Raw genomic sequence first — 27,479 nt, 5'->3', positions numbered from 1 at the left:
GAAGCAATAAAGGTGAGTAAAACATTAACGAATGCTAGTAAGGCACTGCGGAGCACGATCCTCGCACATGTGAGAAGCATGTGACGCAAGTATTTTGTAAGTATACTGTGCCGAGGTGGTAACTACTTACTGGACAGATAATACTACTGAGGCCAAACTCGTTTCTAAAAGCGGCACACTTGATTTGCCGGCTTGAACAGATCCGGAACGCTCCTTTCGATACCATTTCGACGATGGCACTTTTGGGGTGAATCCGCGTCCAGGAATGTTGACCGCACTGTGCATGCTGACCTTCATTGCGCTTTTACATGCGGCGCTGGTATCGGCGGAACTACGGTTATCCCAACGCGCTGGTAGGTGTTCTGTGGCTTGGATCGCTGCGGTCTGGCTCATTTGCTCGGAGTGACAAGTTACCGAGCTGTCAGCGGGTGAATGGTTTGGCCGATGCGGCGACGGCTACTCGTGGTGCATAGTCGCCCCTTTACGTCCCGGCAACCGTGTCCGTTCGGAGTGGCGAAGTTCGCATGCGGCGTGGCAGCAGTTGTTGCGTTTTTACGTACCCTGCGGCACCGGGCTTTGTTGGATTTCCTCCGGGTACCGGTGTATGACGAATCATTCTGGAAGGCATCTCTGGACTCGCCCGCGCTGACTTTGACTCGCCGCCCGCCTTCCCCGCGACGAATTGAAAACGCTCGCACTTTGGCTCGGGCGACGCGTACTGTACTGGCGGGAACACACATTTGTGCCAGCGAACAGGTGACCAGGGGCCCAAATGACGGACTCGGAAGCCGTGTGCTTCAGGATGCTCGAAGAACTGATGCAAGACACGGACGTCGTCGTGGATCCCAAGAGGCAGGGCGTTAAGCAGAGCTTAGCAGGTGGGGGCAACGGCGTCTTGAGTGTCGTATCTCCGGCTTCGTCGCTGGACGAAGGTCTCGGTTCGCCCAGTGACGACGTAGCCACCAACGGCAGCGCTAAAGCCGGGAGCAGTGGTAGCTTCGACGACGGTGGTAGCTCGACGGACGAAGCCTCGGAAGTCTCCGGCGTCGTGGTAACTCGTCGCGGGTCGCCGGTCAGCTGCTGCTGCGGAGACAACCGCGGCTTCAACGTACGGGACAACCAGAGGGACGACATGACTGGTATCGTGGTGGCCAACGGAGGCAGGTAGGTGACGTGACGGCTCGGTTTTTCCTTGGTCTTCCAGTCGCCCGCGCCGTGGTGGCTCGGCTGTCTCGCGCCATTTAATTAGGGCGCCGTTTCGACTCCTGGTCGCGGCGGCCGCAGTTTCGTGGTGATAGGATGCAGCAAAAGCGCGCGCATTGGTAGGCCGACCCCTAGCAGGTCAAAATTAAATTTGAGTTGCCGCTACGGCTTTTGCTCGTATAGCCTATTTGTTTGTTTCTTGCGCCCCACTCGTACCGCGCGTGCGGCCGATTTGTTTAGTTCGTGATAGAAAAATTAGTGGCGTTGTTTTCGCCGTGTTTGACCCGCTGACCCGGAATATTTGTTCGCGACGTGTTTTCAGCCTTCTTTTATGGTGGTGCTCGATCGTACTGCACGAATAAACTAACGCTCCTGCGAAGTATTTACATAGCGTGTAGGCTGGTGTAAGGCTGTTGTGTTTGTCTTTTTTTTTTCGCGCGGTTCACATCGTCGCAAGTTGACTCGGGACTGGGACAAGTTTATTTCGACCGACTGAGGGTGTGAAATCCGCTTTAATCTTTCGTGATTGCTCATTACCGCTGAAGCCAACGCTGTATTTACTAAAGTGTGAGATTGGGCTAGTTGGTAATTAATTATTGAACTTCCCAGTGCAAAATTTTCAGACAACGAACACTGCGCTCCTCCTCGTCTGTCGCGGGATCGAATGCCGGCTGCGGCGGCTGCATTTTCGATGGACGCGAAAATGATGTAGGCCCGTGTGCTCATATCTGGGTGTACGCTAAAGAACCCCGGCTGGTCGAAATTTCCGGAGTCCACTGCGGCATCTCTCATAATCATATGGTTGTTCTGGGACGTTAAACCCCACATATCAAGCAATGTATTTAGTACATGGTTTATTCATTCTTTCATGCATGCCGTGAAGTCGGCTTCTCGTCTTCGCTATTGTCGGTACTGCCGTTCACGCTCATTTCGCTGGCCCGCTATATGGCACGGAAGGATCACCTTCCGTGGCACTAGTCATGGCGTTGAAAGCACGTTATACTGTAGCTCATTGTATACATCAGTTACTTGACGTTTGTCGGTGGAAATTATTTGGTCAAATTTTATTTGATTTGAACAGCAAAGCCCCCCCCCCCCCACCCCGTAAAAAAAAAAAAACTGGTTGTAAGTTAGGTAGTACTGCTTTTGCACGAGTCCGTACATTACCACGGTCAGCAGCTTGTGTGTTGCTTATTTTGCGAGTTCAATTTTTGATCGGTGCCGAATTCTCTTCTGAATATACAGCTCTTGCTCGCGTGTGTTTAAGCAGGGCTTTTCACTCTGCCCTTCAAAAAGAGCAAAATTTATAATACCGTGCTTTTTAATGCGATAGCGCTCAAGAACTCGTTTTGCAGAAATTCTGGCGTCGGTGTCGTTGGTTGAAAGCGAAAAATCTTCTCTGTGACCGTACAATCGACAAAGATGCGAATGACATTACGACTTTCGGTTGGAACTGAGAATCGGACCCGGACCGTCTACGTTGCAAGCAGGTGTTATACTACAGAACCACGTCATTGCTTGAAACTTTTGTGAGAAAAAAAAAAAAAAACCTTCGTATGATTGTCGCGCATGTAATATTGTGCGCAGGGGCGTAGGTAGATTTTTTTTTCCCTCGAAGAACATAAACTTCGTTTTAGAATCAAGAAGATTGGAGTGGGGCGTCTTGCAGTGTGCCTGGGCACCCACTACGAATGCGGTGCCGAGACTGTGTCCCGAAGTGGTTTCCTCGGCACGCTGGACGACCCATAGTTGGCGCGGGGAGGAGTGTATAGGCAGATGTGGTCGAGTGTCGTATTGTGCTTCGAATGCCATGGCAAAAAAAAAAAAAAAACGGGAGCGGAAGCGCGGGTTTGTTGTGCCACGCCCTGGCTACGCCACTGATTTGTTTGGCAGAATACTAGACTCGCAACAGGCATCAAAACTGCTTGACGCAACGACAGGTTCTTTCAACCAATTCTGTGCAAGCGCACATGACACCTATACGGACCAGTAGTTTGCACGTAGTAATTGAATATCCACTTCGACATTCTAGAATAGTTTGAAACACCTAATATTAGGCGCAGAAATGTTTCCTTCCTTGCGGCACGGTTATGTGAAAGCAAATTATCCTGCGTATTTTCGGAAGGGTGAATTCGGATAGGAACAGCTGCTGTGGTTGCCATCATACTGCTCTAGCTACGCAGAGCCCGTTGATTAGGTTAAGTTTATCGAGTGCTGCACTTTTATAGGGTAATATGCAGTGACGTCATTGCGGCTGTAGCTAGGGTGCACAATCACGTCCAGGAAGTGCGTAACCAAAAAACGTGTCAGCATGACAGGGGTCTCGTGTACCAAGCGATAACCGATGAAACGTGGCAACCAATGGAAAGTTTGCAAAATAGTTACTGGGCGTGCACGAACAAGTTTGTTTCCAACCAGGTAGCCTCGACCACGGACTAGCCGGCAAACTTTTTAGGAGCGAAGCTCCTTAAGGCGTGGACTGTGCGTCCCCTGTATGTAGCCACCTCTCCTTCAGTTCTAAGTATTACGCTAGCCACCGCCCGATCTAAAGGGTACAGCCATATCCATCCGTCCGTCCGTCCATCCATCCATCCATCCGTCCGTCCAGACGGACGGATGATGCAAGATGTTATAAACTAGACGGCGGTACGTGTAGTTGATTATGAAAGATGCGAGGTGTTATAAAATAGGAATGATGCCACATATGGCGCGTGTCATCGTTCGATATAGTGCGGCGGCGTACGCTAGGGGGAGGGTTGCAATAAAATCGAGTGGGCAAAATGTACGGAGGATTCATGGTTTACCAGGTTTACCTCCGGAGCTTCGCCCACTCATCATCATTCACTTCGTGGATATGGCGGCATTTTTTTTTTTTTCATTCACCATTCGCCATTGCATTTCCTTTCTTTCGTTTCTCCCGTTTTTTTTTTTCGTTGCACGGGGGAACATGAAATAAGACGTGACGTTCCTGCAGTGCGCTTCGAAAAGCCTTTTTGGTTCTGCCGCACCTTCGCTGCACTGTGGAGGGGTGAACGTCCTCTGAGCTAGAAAAGTCGTCTAGGAAGGGGTCTACTGGTTGGAAAACATTGCTGTGGGAAAAGCAACTGTAATCAAGTAGTAGCAGACCATGCAAAGCTCAACAGTTACATCGTCAGCTCTAAACACGAGAGGCTCGGACATAGCTCGGGAGCTGTGGCAGGACGTTGTGGCTGTTCTCGCTGGCTAAGCCTACAGCCCTGTCGTGTCTCAAATAACAGTTCTACTTGTCGGGTTGTGTCGGTTCATTGTTATACAACTTACAGGTGTTTTTTTCAAGCGTACGCAAGAGAGCGCTCACTGAATTGCAAAATGTCCAATAAAAATCGAAACTATGGGTGATAACCCGCTGAACGCAAATGCACCGCAACGTGACCTGAACTGGTTTAACTGGCGCTAGCTGCAAACTGTGGGACGCTGTTGCCGAGGTTATGGCTCGGTGTGTTTGATGATAGCATGATATCCCGCCAACTGCTCCCACTACTTTGGGACTAGCGTCAGGCAAACCGTTCCAGAAGCATCTGAATTCATGAACACCCCATCCGCAAGCTTGGTGAGCGAACACGTGCTCCGGAAAGCAGGCGCTGCTGCGAACAGCTCTGTCAAGTGTCGCAGTCATGCGTGTCAAAGAGGTTTTAGAATCGGAGCGCGAATCAAGTCGCTATTTTCTCAGGCGCCCTCTTTTCATACAGAGCCTTGTCCTCTATCTTTAGGGCTGCCGGCACCTATTTGACGTCGAACAGCAGATAGCATGCTACTGGCCTAAAGCCGATGTGTGTGTGCGAGAGAGTAATAATAATAATATTAATACCTTTTATTTCTTCAAATAAAACAGTACATGCGACTAGGCCTGCCAAAGCCAGTTGGTGGCTTGAGTGGCAGAGCCTGGCAGACAGCAAAGCAAACCGGATGCATTACATGATTGTATTTCATGGCCAAAGAGGGATGATAGGACAAAAACAACGTGCATATAAGATTATAAACAGGGCATACAAGCATGTAGCAAACAAGCATGTAGCAAGCAAGTAGCAAAGTAAAGGAAGATAGTTTAACTAGGTTTTATCGGTTTAGCACGGGAGGAGGGGTAAAGCGAGAGAGAAAATAAGTGTCAAGTAATACGCGAACACTCAAGCGTTCAGTCCGCACACCTCGGTATAGTCACAACCGACAAACATCTCAGCTCTGTTTCTGTGCGATTGTAGAAAAATAGACTGGAGTCCGAGGTTTGCAAGAACTGTCTCGCCGCAATCCAGGAACTTATTTGCAGTGCGCGCTGAGCTGGCGTGGTAGTCATTGCGTTGAGAATGCGCACCGGCGTTGTGAAATAGCTCAAAACAGTGAGGACTTGTAGGTTTTCGTTGTGGAAATTCTCTGCGGACGATCATGGACAATGCGGGGCATTCCGCGCCGGCACTTAACGAGTGTGCAGTGGTGGCAGCGAGGGCCACGTGACATAGGCCGCCGCTTTCAGGGCTCAACACGAACACATCGTTCGTGTCGTGTGTAATTCCTGCTCTGTCTTCACTTAGTATGTTCAAACTGGCCCTTCAAGGCACCAGTTGCGCTGCTTACCACGGGGTACCGGCGCCGTACTCCACAGTCTGCTACCATTACATGCACAGTGAACCACGCTCGCGCCCAGGAATCGCTACGAAAAGAGGGCGATTTACGCAAATTTTTCGCCCGTGCCATCGCTCCCTGCATGTGTAGCTTCCAGCGCGCTCGTCGGGACGGGAGAAGAGCGAAGACGCGCAAAACCTGGGAACTCCGCTCGTTGATGACTGATTCGAGAAACTCGCGCGGCAATCGATTCGCAGGGCAATTAAACTCCCGTTACCGAGGTCATTCGATTACTTGTAAATGCGGTTCATGGTCGCTGTGAGCATGCATACAGTCATGACTCATGCAACGCGAAGTTACGATGTATGCAGTATGTTTAGCGATTATAGCTCTATCGGGCCGCTAATGATGTGGTTTCCGAAGACGATAGTGGCCGCCGTTGTATCATGTAGTGCGGTGAGAAGCCCGTGTTTGTGGCGTCACGTACAATCTATACATTTGACTGGGTCCACGCGCCTTGGAGCTCTCTATAGCCACGGCCGAGCTAGACTGCACCTGCGCGCGCTTCTTTCCTTACCGCCTTCTCGCCCGTCGCGAATACAATGGGAGAGTTTGAGTATGTTTCGCCACCCGTCGGCGGTAGGGGCGCAGCCATCCTGACATTTGCTAGGGTGCCTTGATGCCTGCGCGCACCGCTGAGGGTGAGGACAGGCGCGTCGTCTGCTACGACGGCCGCCATTGCGTCCCCCGCCACAGCTAGACAGCATGCGAAAAGCGCTATACAAGGTGCTTGCGGTGCGCGGAAATGTCCAGAAATAAGCGCGCGCTGTGTTTTTTCTTTTCTTTTTGAACCTTGGACAGCTTTTAGTGCGGTTGTTATCTAAATGTTTATTAAGGGAACGATGCACTTCATATAAACTGACGGCCTGTGCATGTGTTGTGCACTATAGGCTGACGTATACACTTCGTTATATTTAAAACGAATCCTCTTCCTTCGGCCGCAAACGAGAGTTCCGGCAGGTCACTTAGTTATTTGCCTTGTAAACTCTGCATTCCAAATACGCAAATAATTGTTTAAAGCAGTCATATGCGTGCCAGCAACAGCAGTAGATATATCGCTAAACGCGAATTTTAGTGTTGCGAAGCTGCCAAAGCGCGGTTATGACGGCTTCTTTTGCTAAGTTTATACTTTGCTCGTTTATCATAAATTGCGTTATACGTATTGTACACATGATGAAGTGCCGAGGGGCAGTATTCAGATTCAGATCCTTTATTTTTCTTGAATTACACCAAGAAAGGTACAGAAGCTAAAGGTATAACAATACCTGTCAAAAGGCCTCTGTACTGGTTATACTTAAATATTAAACAACAAATACACATTATATTGTTCGCAACATACCAAAAAAGTTTAAATCTAGGATGTAAATATGCACAAAAAGCTCAATAAGTTCATAGCTCAATGAGAATTTGAAAGAATACCTAGGGATATAACTAAAAAAGGTTCATTTGCACAGAAGTAACAAAGAATATGTAACACGAGAGAATACATGCTAAGTACATTTTGTTTGACAAAACATGTCAAAAATAAAGAAATAAAATAAGTAACTAAAATAGGTAATAATAAAGCAAAAACATGAGAGCACAAGTGCTTCTAAACAAATGCACGGCAGGTCATTATCCACAAGGAAAAATGCATATATCCAGCTATAATGAAATTATAACTTTCTCACCATTATTATGCTTGCTCAAAGAGTTGAAATTACATGACACTCGAGAATTAGTGTACAGGTCATTTATTTGTATGCATAAATGCTATGCTGACAGAGGCAATTACGCAAATAAAGCACTCCATGACAGAATTTTCTCAGGACTGTCACTGGTTGCTTCACAGTGATCGTGCACGAGTATAAAAAAAAAACGACCTACGTAATAAGTTGAGACCAGACGGAAAGGCAACCTTGAAACACAAAAACAGTGAAGCATAAAAACAAGTATTTAACAACTGCAAACGTATATATATTGGCATCAGATCAGCACAGAAGGCATACTTTTCAGTTAATTTGGGACATACAGCTGATCTTAGTGTGTTGATGTCTTACGAGAGTTTGACGCCGGCACAAGTTTTGCTGGAATTCCCATTCAAACTATCGGCTGGCAACTGTCGAAGCTGGATGCGCAGCATTATTCGTGCGTACCTCTCAGTGAGCATTCTGTATCTACCCTCCTCGTGCTCCGTGCATACACACAGGCTGCGGCGGTGTGCCTTGCTTAGGTATGCTGCAGAAGCGGCGACTTCATCGTGATTATTTTATCCGTGCACCAAGAGTTGATGGCCGTAAAATGCTCTTCATAGTCTTTCAGGGCTTTCATCACTCCACTGCTCGGATATATAAGGTTGTCTCCGTCCGAAACGTACTCTTTCAGTGATGTCAGTGAAGCATACTCGTCGCTCGCAGTTCCAATGAGAGCATCTTTGCACTTTGCGCACTTCACGGACTTCAATATTCCCTTCAAAATGAATTCTCCGTGGTAAAACAGAATACTGCAATCTGTTGCCGACAATTCTTCAGTGAACATAATCTCGGGATCGTCAATCTCTTCAACTTCGTTCTCGGCACAGGCCTTCTTCCCCTGGGATAGCAGGTCTACAAAGTACTCTCGGTCATCAAGTTCGTAACTTCCCGTCCGCGGCGTATGCAAAAATTGGCTTACGCTCACGAGTCTCAGAGCGCACTTGATATCATAGGCACTGGGAACCGGCTTCAGAAGCCGCACGACAGAAAAAAGATTCTCTAAGCAGTCTTGCAGCAGCTTACTTGTAAGAAAGAACTCGTATCCTTCGTCACTTAGGAGCACTCCTTGGAGGCGAATAACAACCGTAGTTGATATGAGCAGGCCAGCTTGCGACGGTTTCCGATGTGACGTGGTACCCATTTTCGTAGTTCTCACTGGTTCCATTGCCATGTGCAATGTATCTAGCGCTTCATAGTACTTGGCCTTGTTTCTGTGACAACGCCATTTCTGGATGCCGCGAGGACATCAGTGCATACCACTTTGAAATAAGCTCCAAGAACCAAGCTGTTGTTTCCGCTTCCCGTTTTAGTAGCCCTTCCTTTATAAGGAAGCGGATAGCTGGAGGAGCTTCCCGAGAAAGCTAGCTGTACAGCGACACCAACTTTCATTTCGGTGAAGTGGCCTCTGCTGGTCTGAACTTCGGACAAGTTTGGCGCTACCTTCAGTTCTCTTTCAGAATCGTGTTCAAGTACCGCCTCAACATATTCCACGTTAACCTCTGTAGAAGGCAGGCTATTTTTGGCCACTGTGGCCTCACTCAGCGTGAAAACTTTAGAGTTCAAGAGTTGGCCCCTGAGTTTTTTCAGCACATGAGCCGGATCAGCCACGAAGAAAAGTTCCTTGCCATCCATGCATGGATGACGTATGCAACGTATACTGTCGAAGAATCTCTGTGACTTGAAAAGCCGAACTCCCTCCACATTGCGCGGTTCGCGGAGCCCATGTCAGAAGTGACTACGCGAACATTCAGAGATATTTGACTGCACAGCTGTACTAGCTCCAATACATAGTTTTTCAGCAAACGACCATCAACGGTTCTCCCAGTCAATTCATAAGCGATGATTTGCTTCCACCTTTGGTTAAGGCCGCCTAACATAAATACAAGAGCGAGGTTCGCAGGCTCTTGAGGCTTCGGGGGAAGCGTTACTTCTCCAAGAAATGTCTTCAGCACGGTCTAGCTCGAACCCCGGCACTATCTCCATTTCGTCCAAAAAAAAAAAGGACGCAGTCCTTTTCGACATTCTCCATAGTCTCAGCTTTGCATTTCATAACATCGATCACTTCGTGAAGAATGCCTGGGAGGAACTTAAAATCTTGAATCCTTCGCGTGAGTGTTCTGTTGGATGGGAGAGGTTATCCCATTTTTCTTAGCGTTTCATATCCTGTTGTACCACAAGCAAATTTAATTTGAAGGCCTTCCTTGATGGTGTACGGAGACAAAGACTTTCCCAAGCTGCTGCTTCTTGAGCGAGTGCGAGCTTGATCATCATTCAGAAATTTCAAATTTTGCGAAATATTTGTTGCGTCACTCTCGAGTTGTCACACTTTTTTCTTGGGACTTTGGATTGTGTTCTTGGCAGTAGCATGATGCTGCTGAAGTTCGGTATACTTTCTTGTAAAAAAAATCAGATACCACGTACAATGCGACAGCTGCTTGCAGACTGGCGGGAAGTCGTAGGCTCTTGCTCGACCAATCGCAGCATATTTCGCTCGGTGCATCAGATATGTATGGATGGATGAATGGACGGAACGCGAAAGCATTACTGTCTAACTGAACTTCCAAGCAATCGGGCTGCAGCAGCAGCTTGCGCGATGCCATTAGTGCCATTGCCGCAGGCCACCAATTAAGGGTGCATGGCAGTAAGGCGCATCAGCTTCACTGCTAGAGAACGAAACTGGCAGCGTGGGATGGTTTGGCTGGTCATTGGACATTGAGCACATTGGGCTAATTGCACTGGAGCTTCCATTTTCTAGCCCGAAGTCATGAAAGCTATGACATTGATAATTTTTTATCCAATTATAGCATAACGTCATCAAGCAGAGTGCGAAGGCTCGCATCTCGTTGGGCTGGTAATTCGCCATCGCCTGTGGTTTTCAATTTGCGATTTGTCAGTTTAACAGTTAACTTGTGTCGTCCATTACTTTAATAACGCAATACTCTCATTGGGATCTTCCCTGTAGGTTTCCCTGTCTACACATCGGCTTGACTGGTCTCCGCCACAACAGACGTTACTTCCTCGCCCTGGACTTTGTCGAAGTGAGCGGGGTCGACGCATCTCTCCCCTACTGCTACACCGGTACGAGCTTGCAAAGACTGTGTGTGTGTGTGTGTGTGTGTGTGTGCGTGTGTGTGTGCGCGCGCGTGCGTGCGTGCGTGCGTGCGTGTGCGTGTGTGTGTGTGTGTGCGCGCACGCGCGCACAACAGTATCATTTACAGATAGGTTTTGGAGGAGCAATAAGTCCTCCCCTCTTTTCTTTTACATATTTTTCTTCCGATATCCTACACTGAAGTGTATACCCATGAAATGGTGGCGTAATTGTTCTTGCTCTCTCCGTGAAATTCTGGCTCCACTGCGTAACTAAATGAAACGTGACGAAAGATTTCTTAGTAGATGCTCCTATAAATAAGACAACTGGGTTTCTTATATTTTCGAGCAATTATTAACACCATGTTTCAACATTCCAACTTTTCGTGTTTCAGAGCCATACTACACCCCGAGGCCTAACAACCTGCCGGGTTTACAGTGGACGGGCAACGTGCTCTACTTCAACCTCAACTCTATCGCCAATGGCGGGTTGCAAGAGAGTGGTGTGAGTGCTATATTTCACAAAAGTGCTGTTTTGTACATTCACAAAGGAGTCTTAATAGTTCAGAATGTGGCAAACCACTGGAAGTGCTTGCGTTAGCAACCTTTATTTACTTTTCCATAAATGGTAAGTGTACATACTGTCAACAGCAGAAGTTTGCGAGTTGTGGAGGAGTGGCCCAAAACTAAAGCCTTAGCAAAAAGCTTTCTCCACTGCTGGAGGATCTAAATCTCAGAAGCCGTGCCCGATAATCTCAACACCACGGTGCATGTCACGACTCGCAATAGGTGGCTCAGCAGTGCAGTTTTCCGCCACTCCGCCACGCGCTGCACATCCCGCAAAATTTTGCTGTTGACAGTACAAGTATGTATGTGTGTGACTGATATGCACACAAACTAAAAAGAAAATATGCAGAACTCTAGACATTGTGTTTAAGTTTGGTTGAGCAAAATAGTGCCTGAAACGTACAAACAAGAAATCGATCACTATTACAATTTGCTGGAAGACTTCCACCGTCGAGCTTGAAAGTGAGTCGTGTGCAATGATGTTGTGCACTGACATCACCGTTGCCGCCATGTTTAGGTACTGTAGTGCACAGAGAAGTGCTTCTTTCGCAGCATCACGCTCAGCAAGATGTATCCACTTCAATGGGATAGTTCACAATTGCCCGTTTGTAGTTCGAAATCACAACGAAGTCTGTATGGATTTCTCCGAAAGCAAAGCTTTAGTTGAGGAAAAATTCATCCTGCTTCCGGAATCTATAATCGAACGTGGAACCAACGTCTTTCAGGGGCAGTCGCTAACCTCGCTAACAGAGGTGTTAGCAATCGACCGCGCGAGGGCGAATGAGGAAACTCAAATCACATGGACATAGAATATATCATGGCCTGCGAGATTGCAATCTGCCGGCACAGAATGCTGGAGGCCATGAATATAGCGAATGAGTTCTGTGGAGTCCCGCAAGCTGGCAGAAGTGTTACAAAAGGAATAGTTATGAATGAAAGGTTTTGAAAGGTTGAGCCGGCACCAACACCCCAGAAAGGTGTTAGTCCCGGGGTCGATCATTGCACCAGGACAGATTTTTCTTCAATTAAGCTTTCATATCTGAGAAAACCGTATGGATTTTCTCGTGGTTTTTGTGCATCAAATGGGTGGTTTAGAAGTGCATGCTATTTGGCCAGTCGATTCATGTTCATTTAGAAGCCACAGCTGTGACTATTACGCGCAAAGAAATAACAAGGGTAGAGTTGAAGGAGTGCAACTCCTGGACCCCTTTTTGCGCTCCCTTGGACTCTTTTCTCGTTATTTCATTGCAGAAAATAGCCAGAACAGTGGCTTCCAATTGAAAACAGGTGGCTGTCGATCATCCTGTATATAGCCCTTTCGCCTCTTAGCGGGATTCCGCACAACTTATTTGGCATCTATCTACCCACGGACTGCAGATTTTGTGCAGTTTGTGACGCATGTGCTATAGTATTCTAGGCACTATACATGTGCACACATCTCTTTCTCTCTCTCTCCCATCGGCACAGACTACGCTAAAGGTGGGCGGGGAGTACGAGCCGACGCTGCGGCTCATCGAGCTCCGGGATGACCAGTGGCCGTCGGGCAGCTCGGCCATTCGATTCCCGCTGCGAGGCACTGCCTTCCTCGTCGTGTCGCTGAGCAGTGAGGTCAGTGTTTCTTCCCACATGTATTGTTGTTTCATATACATGTCTAAAGGAATATCGTATGACACATATCAGGAGAGAGAAATAGATATAAGGGATCTGATCTTGGGGGGGGCCCTTACATGTTGTCACGATCATGCAAGAAAAACTGCAGTAGAGCTAACTTTTCTTCAGGAGAACTTTTTCGAGGGCCACTTGTTGCCCATTAAGGGAGAGGAACAACTTCATTTGAATAAAACTTTTTGGAATTACTGATGGTGGTGGGCAGTCCAGGGCACATCTGGCTACTACTTCTCGCTGGGGCTAGGGCAAGGATCTTCAGTTAGCGTCATAGGACCAGCATGGAAGGTCTGACCAATTTGAGTCTGACCTTGATGAGCAGCGTGACGACGTCTGCCAAACGCTGTGTAAGCTGCTATTATCTGTTCGAGTGTGGGGTGTGGTCACAGGACGGGCATTTATCACTACGCATTTTGCAAAAAATGTTGTGAAGTCAGTGCAAGTTCGAATAGGTGCTTATATTTGACGCCAGTCCTTGAGCCTGTCGAGGTTGGCATTTAATTGCCCCAGCTTAATTGTACATAATTGTAATTTTTTCTTTCCTGCATTATGTAGTAATTGAGTGGCATTTTTACCATGCTTTAATAAAGTGATTGGCCGCCGCCTCCAGTGCGGAAGCACTATGTTCGATAACCAGTCCGGCAACCATCAATTTTTCTGAAAGGGAGAGTGGGGTAACTTTACAGTACCTCTGGCTTGGTTTTGCAGGTACCCATTTCGAAAAAGGTGTACCACACTCGGTGTTATGAGTACAGTAAAAGCTCGTTGATTCGGATTTCATGGTGGAAAAAATGTCCGAATTAACAAGTAAACAGGAAAAACATTAAAATAAAGCTGCAGAAGCATACCTTTATTTGCTGAAGTATTTGGTGATTGCCGTCCTGTGTTTTCACGCAGATTCCGGTCGACATTACCATCTTACGTAACTGTTCCAAATGGCCAACAGCACGCAAGCTGTCGGAGTGTTCAGGCAAACGTTCATGCTGCTGAGACTTCCCGTGAGGTGCGATGAGGTCACGGCTGCATCTCGCATGACTCTTCGTCGAAATCGTGGCCTTCCTGGGCGCCCGTGACATTAATAATGTCTTTTTTGGTCAAGAGACTAGTTGTGGCGACACAATGATCAATCGCGATGTAGTCCTGAAGGGTCACATCTGTGAGAAGGGCAACATCGAAAGTCTGGCAGTCATCGTCGGTGGACTCGGCTGACACACAAAACTTCTTGGGCCTCACAAATCCTTGGGCCTCACAAAACTGCTGTGCCGAAAACATTTGGCGATGACTTGTGGCGAAGTGTTTTTTCACACGTAGGTGATGATGTTCAGATGCCGAGTAATACCTCTGTCACATGGCCACCACCAAACTCCGTTGAACACCGTCAACATAAATCTCCCCTAGGGGGTTCGACGGAGAAGTTGTGGCAGTGTCACACGGCAATGAAAAGGTTGTAACAGTTGCCGCAAGGGGGCTCAGCTGGTGCTGTTTGATTTTCGAAAAAGTATTCTAATTTCATCTCTATTGATTTTTTTGTGAATTCTCATTATGCGGTATTTACAAAAAATCACTATTAAGTAGGTATGCGACTAACAAACGTTGACACACAAAAGTAACACAACGCAACGGGAGAATATCTACACAGAATTAGCCCCTCGAAATAACTGCTTGTAATGAAATGTGCTTCGTGCAATAGCACCAACGGAAAGTGCCAACAAAAACTTACACGGGTTAGCATACGACCACACACCAGCTATTAGGAACACACATGCTTTTCTGCTGTATGCATTCAACAGTGTGCGAACTCGCCTGTACTTCTGGTGAGGTTGTCGGTTTCGGTATGCACTAGTCGGCGCGTTCTCAATACCCCTCTGTGCAAGAGCAGCGACAATGGCGTCATACACTCTAGCGCTGTTTTTCTCCTCTGAGCTCAGGAAGATGGTCCTCCCAGATTCTAATTAACACTCGGGTGTCATTTTTGCTCCAGGTTACTCTTGGATTTGGTGGGGTCCCATTACTCATTTCTGCAGTCGTTGAGGCAGGTGATGATGTTGCAGCATTTTCGGTCATTTCTTAAATGTCAACGTGGCGTCGACCACAACCACACACATCGACAAAATCTTTTTCAATAGCGCCAGCCGGCTCGACTCGCGAGGCACGGTGTGTAGGGCATCGGTGTTGAGAGTAAGTGAACTCTGGAAGGCGTAAATATATGTAAACAAACACGCGTTGTGAATGAGTACTACAACGAAAGAATATTTAATATTGCCAAAATGTATTATTCTTTCACTGCGGCCACTTAGTGCTCGAAATTGTTCTCTGACCTCTAGGCTGCTAGGGACGAGAGTACCTCGTTTCGCTGCGAAAGGAGATCGTTGAACGTCCTTTGCAAAATGCTCCGTTTACCTTCGTTTGCGTAAGAGTGGTCGTGTGACACGGACCGCATCATCGTTGTCGCAAGGACGAGGGAGTTAAACGCTCTTTGGGGGTGCCCATGTGACAGGGGTATAAGTCCTCTTGATATAACTTTTCAGCTTCTGAACATAGGATCATTCGCTCTAGCAGATGCCTGCAGTACTTACACTTCACGTAGTGAATTATACCCTGGCCCATCGGCTGAAGAGCAGACGTAGTGTTGGGCAGCAAAAAAACTACTTTGATTATCTGCAGTCCAGCTGCACAGTTATGGGCACTACAATTGTCAACAACCATAATTATCCTGCGGCACGTAGTGAATTATACCCTGGCCCATCAGCTGAAGAGCAGACGTAGTGTTGGGCAGCAAAAAAACTACTTTGATTATCTGCAGTTTGGCTGCACAGTTATGGGCACTGCAATTGTCAACAACCATAATTATCCTGCGGTCTTTAGACATGAAGTGCCGGTCTAACTGCTGCAGCCAGCCGTGAAAAATGTCCGAGGTCATTCAAGCCTTCCTGTTCGCCATGTACTCGACAGGAAGGCTTTTGATCTTCTTAAAATGGCGTGGTTTATGCACCTTCCCGATGACAAGTAGTGGCAAGCGCTCCGTGCCAGTCACATTGGCGGCAAGAAGTACAGTTATCCTTTGCTTGCACTTTATGCCACCAATGCACGCCTCCCCTTTAAATGTCACTGTCTCGTCAGGCAGAGCTCTGAAAAATGGGGCAATTTTGTCTGCATTGAACACATAATGTGATTTATAAGCGGCGACGTGCTCCAGAAGCTTCACATTTCTCCACTCGGTGGTCACGCTTTTGTCAACGCTGGCCTTTTTGCCGCACCCACTTCTGAAGACAAGTTCGTGTCTCTCTCGAAACCTCGCAAACCACCCTTCTGACGCTTTGAACGATTCAATGTTCATTATTGCAGCGTACTTCTCATCTTGCCATGGGGAAAGGTCCACTCAAAGGCAGATGCGCGTTGCGACAGTCAGTAATCCACCGCAGCAAAGCTTTCCACTGTCTAGATGCATGAAACTTCTCGCTTTGGAAGGCTTGTCGAGTCTGTTGTTCATTTTTCACGTACGTTCCCAACGTGCTCCGCTTCACGTTGTACTTGGTTATGACAAACGGGCTGTCATGATTCGCCATTCTTCAGTGCTTCCGAAATTTCCACTTTAGTTGCCAAGTACTTTGCTTCGTACTTCTTCTGCATTTTCGGTGTTCCCTTTGTAGTGCATGATGGTGGTGGCATTACGATCGCAAAGGAAGAAAAAAAAGAGAACTCCACAAGAAGATATGGTGCGGACACGAGAACACAAGGGAAAATGACGTCGGAGTTGCAGTCATCGCGCAGTGGTGGAGAATAAAGAAGACGCCGACGTTCGGTGACGCTGCGGTCGCCCCCTCTAGTTGATGATGATTGCGATGCCACTCAGGTTTCGGTTTCACTCCAGTGGTGCCAGCGCTGCTTTACCACACTTTTATGTAGCAGAAGCCGTCACCATTTCTCCGAATGAAGCGGTGCGGAGCCGAATTCTGACGAATTTACGAAGGTTTGGTCCCATATATCAACATGCACTTTGGCCGGGACCAATAGAGCAGTCCGAATTATCCAAATTTTCGAATTATTGAGTGTCCAATTAATGAGCTTTTACTGTAGCTATCTAGAGATGCACTTTTAGGGGTGAAGCGCTCTACACCGTGGGTCGTATGTCCCGCGTCGTTGTAGTAGTAGCCACTTCTTGTTTAGTACAGGATATCCGCTGGATGGCGGTACTTGAAGTGTTCACTGGATGGACACATGCACAGACAGACAGACACAGATAGATAAATTGACGAATGCTTCGCCCAACTTATCATTCCCTCCATAAGTATGCTGTGATTTTCTCTTTCTGCTCTTTTCTTACTTTTTTTACTTCATTGATGCATTCCAGCTTATGATGAGTGGTGGCTTTGGTGCTAGTGAGTGGATGAAAATACGGAAGTAGAAAAACAAAGTTAAGTGCACTGGTACGTAGACTATATAGTTATATTGGTGGGATTCATCCACGTGGCGTACCAAACATCCTACCCTTGTTCTTCCCAGGTCCGCATGAACAGAACGGCGCTGGCCAGTGAGTTTCTGCTGGTACGGAAATCTGAAATGTCCAGGTAAGCCCGATAATGCTTCAATTTCTTCATCTCTGCAAACATAGTTACACGTTAACCACTGTCTACAGCTTGCTGAACGTGTTTTAATCGGCTGCAAAAATTATGCGTGTGCGGTGGTGCGTGTGTGAATGTCTCCCTCTTTACCTTCGCTAAGTACGCATCTCTCTTTGTTGTTCGTTGCTGCCCTCTTGAATCGATGACTGTAACATTACAACCTTGTGATCATCTCTAGAATACGACTAAGTGACTGCTGTGAGTTATTAACTTTTAAGGCAATTTCCTCTTGACTCTGTAAGTCATGCCCGCAATCACCGTTTGTGATTTACCTTGCGCATGTGCCGGATCAGCTTCGGCGAGCTCTTGTAAAATTAAGCAAGATGGAACACTGGGCTAGTTCATGAAGATTCATTATGGCTTACAGCACAAAGCACCCACATAGAGATTAGAAAAGGACAAGGTCTGGCGCTGTACCATGTGCCCTTGAATTTTTTTCAGTTACGTCGGTCACCGTTGGCAGTTATAGAGCGCGCCACACACAATTTGTCCTGATCTTAGACGGCAGGAGAAAGGGGAATACTCAGTATGCTTAGCTACTATAATGGGTCGTCAGTCCCATCATGACTGTTGCTACTTCCTCGGGCGATGCTACGGCTTATCGTGTTATACCGCGGTGCTCAGTTATATCAATTGACTCGTGCCTGCAAAAGCAACATCGGTCCCAGGAAGTGGCTACAGCTGAGTTCGTTTCGGCGGTGGTAAAGGAAGCATAACGAGGAGGGGAGGAAATGACTGAAAATTTCGGGATTACAATGTTTGGGTCTTTACGCGACTCTATTGTTTAGTCAAAGTGGACAAGCCTTCCTGGTTGTTGAAGCGCAGGCATTACTAAAAAATACAGTTCGTGTAGTCGGCGTATGTCATATATCTTTCATTACGCCTTGACGCGAGAGGATTCCGTCAAGACTACCGACTACTTTGTTGTTTAGCGATTTGCATACTAATGTGTGAACAAAACTAAACTATGGTAGTATAACGATGTAGCCACTTTTTTCTTATCACTTGATGCATCGCAGCACCCAGAGTGGCGGAACTAATAACTATACGTGCTCGCGCTGTATATAGGCTTCTTCGACTTAGTTCTCCTTTTTTTTTTCGGCTACCAATAAATGAAAAAAAACTTGCCTGTGTTTGGTCTCACTTCTTCTATTCCGGGGTCTGTCGTCAGGAGCCGCTACCCGGCTGCCCAACAGCAGCAGCAACCGCAGTTGCCGCCGCCACAGCAGCAGCAGCCGCAGGAGTGCTGCCGCACCAGTCCCACGACTCGCAGCTTCCTTGAGCCGACGCCCATGACCCCCACGACTCCACAGTCCGACTGGCGCCGACTGCTCGAGCTGCGCGTGGGGAGCCACCAGGCCGCAGCCGCAGCTGTGGCGGCAGCCGCAGCGAGTAGGCTGATGCGCGCGGCACCCCCGCACCACGGCTTGCAGGTGAGATATGCCTGCAATTGTGTACGTGTGGGGCCATCACTCTGTTTTAGATGCGAAGCAGCTTTTTGACTAGCCTGTGTAACACTGTCTGTCCATGGCTCTGTGCCAACGCGCCGCACCGTGTTCTCCCCGCCACAGTTGTTCGAACGATAACAAGCAGGTAAAGTCACAGCTGCGCGTTGACGTCACTCTCTCCCTCACTCGCAGGAGCTGCCGGCTCCTACCAACACACCTAGGTAGTGTTGCTCCTCTGCCCGCTCGCAACACACTTCTTTTTCATTTCACCCTCTCCATCGCCTGCGATTATCGACCACATGTTATGTGGAAACATTTTTTCGGCTTGCTTATCTGCGATGACACTTGCACGAAACCCAAGCCGCCTCCCGTATGTTTGCATTTCGAAGAAACGTTTACTCTAGTAAAGGCTACACAGTTTCGCTTCAAACTGTTTTTCCAGCACCTGCGTAGACGCCAGTCTCAGCCGGGTTAAAGGCGTGCGCACCGCTGCTGCTTCGCATCCTAATATGGTTGCCTTCGTTAAGATCATCACTAATTTTTTTCTCATGCGTGAGAGCACATATTGGCGTATCCCGAACCCCCCGTCACAGCCTTGATGCAGAAAACTCATTCTGCGGCTAAAAGTCCTCACCTTGAAAAATCTCGGTCTAGTTTTGTAATCGCTCGCGGCGCGTCGGAGCCGAAGCACAGTGTGGACTACTTCCTAGACGTCATCTTATTGTGGGCTGGTCAGCGCTTGTCATCTGAAGCCATCGTGCACATTTCTCTATGAAACCACTTTAGGTGGAGGGTTGACAAGACGAAGGCAGCATGTTTTGATCGGGGCACGCATTCTTTTTGTTAACGTGTATAGTTCACTGAACAGACGGTGTGTGTTGTAGTCAGATCCACGTCTCAAATTTTTATTAGGTGATTTTAAAATATGGGTAAGCAAAGTCAGGGGGAGAAACTGAACTTTATCTTCGAGCTTAGTAAATCTTGTGATGGTTTTAAGAGTGTACTGTACTCTACAACCGGAATAGCCAATCGTGCTGTGTACGTCTGTGTGTGTCTGGGGAAGGGGTTAACTCGTTATCGGCAGCCTCATTACTGGGCGCTGCAGTGTCTACATTTACAATATGTTCTCTGTGGGCAGCAAAGCAGCGTGTCTAAGCCCACCTATCGTGCGGCTATGTGTAAAATGTGGGCTCATGCTAAGAAAACATCCTTTCAAAAAGGCCGCGTCTACGCATGCACTATGCAGCCGAGGGGTAGGGAAGAGTGGGTTGAGAAACACATGCGTCACAAAGCCCCTTTGTTGGAGCTTCGTGTGATACAGGCAGGCTCCCTGCAGCCTGATCTCTCATAGGAATGTGTGGCACAAAAGAGAAATACAGATATACCCCATTACACAATGATTGAAACGAGCGTATACAAGCTTGCACTGAACGGAACAAACTGGAGATCATTGGAAGGGTCGTCCTGTAGTGGGCATAAAATCAGTAAATTACGACAACGGGTAAGTGCTATTGCTGCTAATGTATATATAATGCAGGCTATTCCGTCTTTAGTGAGCACTGCGTCTTAAATAGTGTATGCCACTTTCTGCAAGGGGCTATACGATTCCCATTATTAATACTCACCGAATTCAAAATATCCTATGGCAAAGAGGTTGCAAATTTTACTTTAACCTCCTTGCTATGTACTCGTACGCTACTAGAATATTGACTACTGATGGCTCGCAAGCTTCGCATCTCGAGTTCTTCCCATCCATGTCCGTCAGTGTGAACCAATCCGCAGGCCTTACCTTCCGTATCGGACCCTCTGTCGGTGGGTGGATGCAACGCACCTTCCTCGATGAGGCCAGTGTACGCGTCCGCCAAGTCCGTGATGCACGACCACTTCACCGGCGGCGTGTGGAAGTCGCTCCCTCCTCAGCCGCAGCCAAGCCACCACCAACCCACGCCTCAGCCACAGCCGCCAGTCGGCTCGTGGCACTCGACGTCTCGGCAACCGCACAGCTGCCTGGCGCCGGGCGCGCATCTCGAAGCCCTGCTGCACCAGAATCGGGAGGTGCGTGTACATGCGCACGAATCTCAGCGTAGCTGCACTTCGATGGATGCGGATTAGCACCTCAGTTGATGGTCCCATTCTTCATCGTACGGGGATTTCTTGAATGATTTTTTGAGCTCTGCTTGCAACGTATATGCATAGAGTGCATATACGTCGCATATTGTGCATTTCTAAGACAAAACATATTAAAGCCTCCTTTCCTGTTGTTACTGCATTATTCGAACACTTTTTCTAGAATGCGTATTAGTTTATTATTGGTCGTGATTGAATGCTCTATCGTCAGTCACCACCATAACCATCATCCTTGTTATCGATAGGCAGTCATCATCCGTTCGACCCACTGCGGTTGCAGTGGCTAGTAGTGTGTATACTAGTCCAGGTTATGGTGCTAAAACCGGAAAATCGTCTGATGGAGTCCCGGCCACGGCGGCTTTATGTCGACGGAGCCACAGTGCTAAAGGCTCGTGTGCTTGGAACCCCAGGCGGTGGGTATTTCCAGGGCCCTCCGCTATGTCGTCTCTCGTAGTAATTATATTGCGGTTTGGAAATGTAAACCCCAACAGTTACTGTAAAAAAATATTGGTCTTGAACGAGCAAGCGCTTGAAAGCAATAAAGCGCAGTGACCACAATTAAAATCAAATAAAAGCACATTTCGGCCCCTGTAGGAAAGCCTTGTTCACAAGCAAGCACTTAGTCATCACCGGGCTGTCATGATCAGTCATCACCACCACAATCGACAATCTACAGTCATCATCACCACCAGGTCGTTATCACTATCATGTCACCATCACATCGAAGATCCGCACTTGCCTTACAACCCTCTTCTACGTTGGCAGACCTTGTCGTCACTTGTGCATCAGGGCAGCATCTCCCAGCCCAGGCCGCCCATGTCCGACTATTCCGTCAGTCGAGGTGGCTTGCTCGCCCCGGAGCCTCGTCCCTCGCTGCCCCCGTTCTCGGCCACTTCGTCGTCTTCGGCGGCTGCCGTCGCAGCGCACACCCTGCAGGAGTGCTGGTCCCGCGGCGGAGCAACGAGTGTGGCGCCGCCACTGTTTCGCCTCAACTACGATGTGCTGCCCTCCGGCTGCCTGCACTGGCTAGCGCTCGCCAGAAACAGCGTGGTCAGGCCACAGCACGTCGCATCTACCGGTAACCTTTTCCATAGTACGTGTTCAGTGGAGGAAACATAATTATTTCAGAATAGTTGTTTGATTAGTCGATCCTTTCGTATACCTGTTAGCTGTCTGGGCAAAAGACGCAGTGAGCTCCTTAGTTCGTTTGTTTTGGAAACAACGAACGTACGTATTGTGTGTATGTGGTACCATGTCTTGTCCCGCTGTGATTGGCTGGAGTACTCGCCTTCGTTTTGTGGGCCCCTAACCCTTGCTTCAGTTTGTGTACTTCATTGACATGATTTGAGCATGCATGTCGTCATTTCTGTGAACTTTGCTGGGCCCAGCTTTGCATCTCTCCCTCCCCCTGTAAACTTAGCAAAGTTGACCGTGTTTACTTCTGTTGGAGCCATAAACGTTGCTGTTTTGCTTAGCGAACCAGTTACTACAGAAGTCATAATGTAGCAGTAGTGATGGTGGTTATAGTGGTAGCAGTAAACATAGCGAGCGCGGTGCTGGCAAGTTGAGGCACACGGAGCATCCCGCTGATGTGCGCCCACTTGCTGCGTGGTTGGGACGACATCGCAAAAGAGGAATGAAGATATTTTGGCTGCTTTTAATGCAGGAACTAACTCCCTGTGGTACCCTGCATGGTAGTTTAGGACATAATATGACGCAATTGTTGAGCTCGAGGGCTCGGGTCACGTTCTGCAGACATGGCGACCGCTTTTCACTGGTGGTGAAAAACGAACACCACCCATGTGCTTATCTTTAGGTGCATGTTCAAGAACCCTACGTACAGTCATAATTTCTGAAGCCTTCTACACATTTTTTTATATTATCTTGGTTTTAAAACTTGTGACCCGGGTGGTCATTTCTTGTTCTGCGCAGTGCTTCAATACATGGCATTCCCGTATTCCAAATATCTTCGACTGAATTTGCAGTGTTTCCTGTGTGGAAAAATGCTGCAAGCCCCCTTTAAGAGGAGTGCTTGAATGGTCGCTTTTTACTGTTTAGGCAAAGAAAGAAACTTCTGTGTCGGTGTATTCCTTTGTGCAACTTCTCGCGTGATTTGTCCACTGTAAAGGGATTTGGGTGTCTTTTTTTATTTTTGCCCGTACCTGCTTCACTAAGAGTAAGCAGACACCATAGCGTGTTTGCACCCGCCATCTCGGATGTCATGGCAGCCCCGCCGCGGTGGTCTAGTGGCTAAGGTACTCGGCTGCTGACCCGCAGGTCGCGGGATCGAATCTCGGCTGCGGCGGCTGCATTTCCGATGGAGGCGGAAATGTAGGCCCGTGTGCTCAGATTTGGGTGCACGTTAAAGAACCCCAGGTGGTCGAAATTTCCGGAGCCCTCCACTACGGCGTCTCTCATAATCATATGGTGGTTTTGGGACGTTAAACCCCATAAATCAATCAATCGGATGTCATGGCACACTGTGTACCCTTCTCGGTGGCTGTTATCAGCCTGCACCCTCTTTGTTTCATCTATGCTGTCCAAGTTTATGTGCCTGTTTTCGTATGAACAAATCCACCGCCCAGGCCTTTCCTACGCATGATTAACCAGGCAAGCTGAAACGTGTTGCCCCGGTGTTTTTTTTTTTTTATCTTGGGATTAATGCTGACATATCTTTTAGAGGTGTACAATTCGAGCTTTACAAGTTTTCGTTTCGTTGTTTTTGTTAGAACTGTTGGTGTCAACACTAAAGCTAGCAGTTCCATGGATCAATACAACCGATGAGCAAAGCTCCTTAAAAATGGTACGCAAATGGCTGTGCGCCTGGTCTCGCTGCTGGCTTTCATGAAGGCGATAGGGGCATGGGGGTGGGCGACGGAGCGTCTGCTGCGCTCGGTGGAGGGAACGACTAAGCGAGTCAGGCGCGCACGGCGCAGCGATAGCCATATGCCACCGCGTCTGCGCTCGCGGGGAGCCCGCACCTGTTTTTTTTTTTCTGGCCGCACTTGCCCAGTGCTGGGAGCTTCGACGGCGGAATGCGGGCCTAAGGAGCTTCGCTTCTAAAAACGTATATTGTGGTTGCTCGGAACGCATTTGATATACTTCCAGTGTCTGTTCCTAAGAAAAAAAACTACCTCTAGGTTTCGATATTGAAGGAGTCGTGTTACAGCCACGTGTGGACACAGCATGACGTAGGTATAGACCACGTGGGGACAGGAACACTTCATTATTCCAGTGCTTTGTAGCTCGTTTTAGTTATACGTGTTACGTGTTAACAGCGAAGGGTTAACTGACATCCAGCATCTCCGAGAGCGATTCCGCTCGCATCCCGGATGCAGAATTCGCTAATCCAGCGAGCTGTGTTGACTCGTCATGATATAATTTCTATGGTGGTGGGGTTGTCTTTCAGAATTCGAGTGACCAAAAAGGTTTAAGCAGAAGTAAAGTATGTTACATGTGTTTGTTGGCTTCGGTGTCTGGAAAGCGTTAACCAGGCCTACATGCCAAGGAAAGAAAAAAAATCTTTTTTGCGATGCCTCAAAATTTTGTCAGTGCTTCCTTAAGGTCCTCAGTTACATGGCTATGTGTGTGCAGAAATCCTAATCGCTATAATTGCCACCCGCGTTTTTCCTTCATATTTGGTGGACTATTGGTGAGTAGTGTTTGTGCTTGTCCGATTTCTGTACCACACTCAGCTAGAATCTATTGTGTACAGAGGAATTCGGTTTGGTCTAATTAATATAGCTTCACTATATTAATAATGAAGCTTCATTGTAATAATAATAGCGTATTGTGGCAATTGAGGTGACGTGCAGAGTTAGGATCAGTAGGATACATAAAGTATTCTGGGGGCCTCTGTGGGGATATCACCCCTCTCTGCGTCATTTTCGTGACATGCATGCTTCCACTTTGTCCTTTGTGTGTGTGTGTGTGTGTGTGTGTGTGTTTGTGTGTATTTATGTTAATATTGGTGATGTAAGGATGTCACCACTCTTGGTGTCATTTTCCTGACATGCATGCTTCCACTTTGTCCTTTGTGTGTGTGTGTTTGTGTGTTTCTATGTTAATAATGGTGATGTATTGTACAAAGTTATGTGCATCGGTAGTCAGTGTGAGCTAGTCATCGGTGAAAATCTCCCAAATGGCAAGGAATTTTACCCGTATATGTGCTGGTCTCTGCGTCTCTTGAGTGTATCTGTTATCGCTAGTGATTAGGTGTGCATTGGATAAGTACACATGTACCTGCATAGCACCTTCTTCCATCTTATCCCTTCGTTTGTTTCTTCCCGTCCAGTATAGAGAAGTAGACCGACCACGAATTAGTTTGAATTCACTTCCTTTCGTTCTTCTCTACTGAGGGTGTGGTGTGGTGATGCTTACTGCCTGCTGTGTGTATGCCTTAGTGGCTCAGTGAAGAAAAGACAACGCTCATTATAGATGCACGTTACGTCATGGTCGCAGCTTTGTAATGTACTGATTCACTAACTCAGCGGTCTTTATGGCGTAAAGATGGCATAGTCACATCGCATTAACCTGTTTCACTATGATAATGATGCGGACTCACTATGATAACGATGCGGCCAGAACTTCATTGGCCTCTGTGCTTCAATAACACAAGAACTGGCTAGTGATGTAACATTAAGATTAACACGTGATGTCACAAACCTTGCATGTGTAATACAGGACACCAACATGGTGGTCACTGAGATAGTGCAAGACATTTATAGGTAAAGAGGGTCACGAAAGCAGCAACATGATTTCGGTTCTTCACTTCCCCAGCCCTCGACCACGTGCAGCAGTTGCAGCAGCAGCATCAACAGCAACAGCAGCCCAAGCAAGATATGGGCGTTCAGACCAGCACCACCACGACCACGACCAGCAGCGGTGGCACTAACTGCTCAATGGCTCCCAATCTGGATGACGCCGAGCTGGCCATCAACGATCAGTGCATTTCTCCCAGTGCCGCTTCCTCTTCTTCGCCCCATGGTGGTGGGGCAAGCTTCTACGCATCAACTGCCACAGCCTCGACGCCCTGAAGCCTGTGCCCCACTGGTCCTCTGAATGGGCGTTCATTAGAAGTTTATATACACATACACCTATATCTGTATACTGTTCACGTTGTAAAATCACGCGTGTACATTCGTTTACACCTCCAGCTTCAAAGAAATGTTCAGACTTTTATATTTTGTAGTTGTACAGTAGTGCAATTTTTGTATCTGTTGTTTTTATTATGTTGCATATTGAAGGCACATGTACCTAATATTTATTGAAAAAATGCTCACGTTTACACCACTAACTGGCCAGATTTGCCTTGTGTTAAAAAAAATTTATGCTTTCTGTACCCTCGTGTTTTTGTGTCGTTTTGTGTATATTTGTTGGGCTCGCTCACTTACGCATTTTGTAGAGTAGTGACACCGTTTTTTGAAGCAGATTTTGTTTCGCTGTAAATCTCCCGTTTACAACGACTAATCTAACGAAGTGCAGAGCTCAGCAAATGCTGACATTTTGGTATTTACCGACACCAACAATAGCGTGACTTCAGGTTACAATAGACATTCTACAGACTTCATGCATCGGTTGTGATGACGTCGGGTACCAAAAGCATGCAGAATGGCCGCTCCTTCGTGACATCTTGCGCCGCATATGTTGCGACTATGGTTGCAGTAGGAACTGTAACTATATGTTAAAAACATCTAATCAATTTTTAAGGGCGCACTATAATGCCTACCAGTACGCTTCCAGTGCTCTTGAGGGCTTGGCCTTACATTTTAAAAATGAAGCGACAATTGCGAAAATTCGTCAGTACCCCTTTAACAGGGACTACAGCAGTGCAGCGCACTCTCAGTTGAGGGTAAGGAAAAGAGTGACGACACTAGCTGTGCCCCCGCGTAGCAGGCTGCTCTACTCAAAGAACCTGGCCTCTTCACCTTTTTCATGCACTCTATCCTCCGTTCGGCGCGCGCTTGCGCCAACTCTTTCGGGCACGTCAACAGTCGCCCGGTCCAACACCATAGGCCTGACCACAGGTGCGCGTCAGCGGGAGGCCTGACGTGGAGCTGTGACCATAGGGGAGAGGCCCGGAGAAGCCGCGACCTCTCTTTATGGGTAGAGGGCGCGGCGCCGCGTCAGAAAGCCACACGTTCATGCGCTGTAACACGTACGTCGGGTCGGGTCTTAAAGTGATACGAGAGAGGTTTTGAATTCGCGAATTTATTGCAAATTCGGTATCCGCGACCACTTACAACATGTCTACGTATATATATATTTTTTAGCCAAACTCTCTTTGTGCTTAGAAGTGTGGCAGCTTGGGCTAGTTGGTATGGCATGATGATAGTTATAGCGCGAGAACAAAACGACTTTCGTGTCCTTGT

The 27,479-nt window shown here is 47.7% G+C and overlaps 1 protein-coding gene across 2 annotated transcripts; it reads left to right on the top strand.

Annotated features, from left to right (window-relative positions):
* The first annotated feature begins 407 nt into the window (after nt 1-407).
* LOC119170631 (uncharacterized) lies at nt 408-26,299 on the top strand. 2 transcript variants are annotated; one of them, XM_075886997.1, is made up of 9 exons: nt 408-1,164; nt 10,555-10,670; nt 11,075-11,184; nt 12,714-12,854; nt 17,415-17,479; nt 18,705-18,966; nt 20,764-21,036; nt 21,874-22,186; nt 25,888-26,299. In XM_075886997.1, exons 1-9 carry the CDS (start codon nt 773-775, stop codon nt 26,142-26,144), a joined length of 1,929 nt encoding a protein of 642 aa, XP_075743112.1. In that variant the 5' UTR covers nt 408-772; the 3' UTR covers nt 26,145-26,299. The 2 variants fall into 2 exon arrangements, with proteins under 2 accessions (XP_075743112.1, XP_037277744.2); XM_037421847.2 differs by having other exon boundaries at nt 21,874-22,201.
* Nucleotides 26,300-27,479: the final 1,180 nt, after the last annotated feature.

Source organism: Rhipicephalus microplus, chromosome 2 (genome assembly GCF_043290135.1).
Source record: "Rhipicephalus microplus isolate Deutch F79 chromosome 2, USDA_Rmic, whole genome shotgun sequence".
NCBI classification, from domain to species: domain Eukaryota; kingdom Metazoa; phylum Arthropoda; class Arachnida; order Ixodida; family Ixodidae; genus Rhipicephalus; species Rhipicephalus microplus.
This window is presented reverse-complemented; position numbering and strand designations above follow the sequence as displayed.

Excerpts from the sequence above, each read along its gene's own strand:
- LOC119170631 (XM_037421847.2), top strand. The coding sequence starts at position 773 with ATGACGGACTCGGAAGCCGTGTGCTTCAGGATGCTCGAAGAACTGATG. Across the intron at positions 1,165-10,554 it reads GTGGTGGCCAACGGAGGCAG|GTTTCCCTGTCTACACATCG; the intron begins GTAGGTGACGTG and ends TCTTCCCTGTAG. Across the intron at positions 22,202-25,887 it reads TACCGGTAACCTTTTCCATA|CCCTCGACCACGTGCAGCAG; the intron begins GTACGTGTTCAG and ends TCACTTCCCCAG.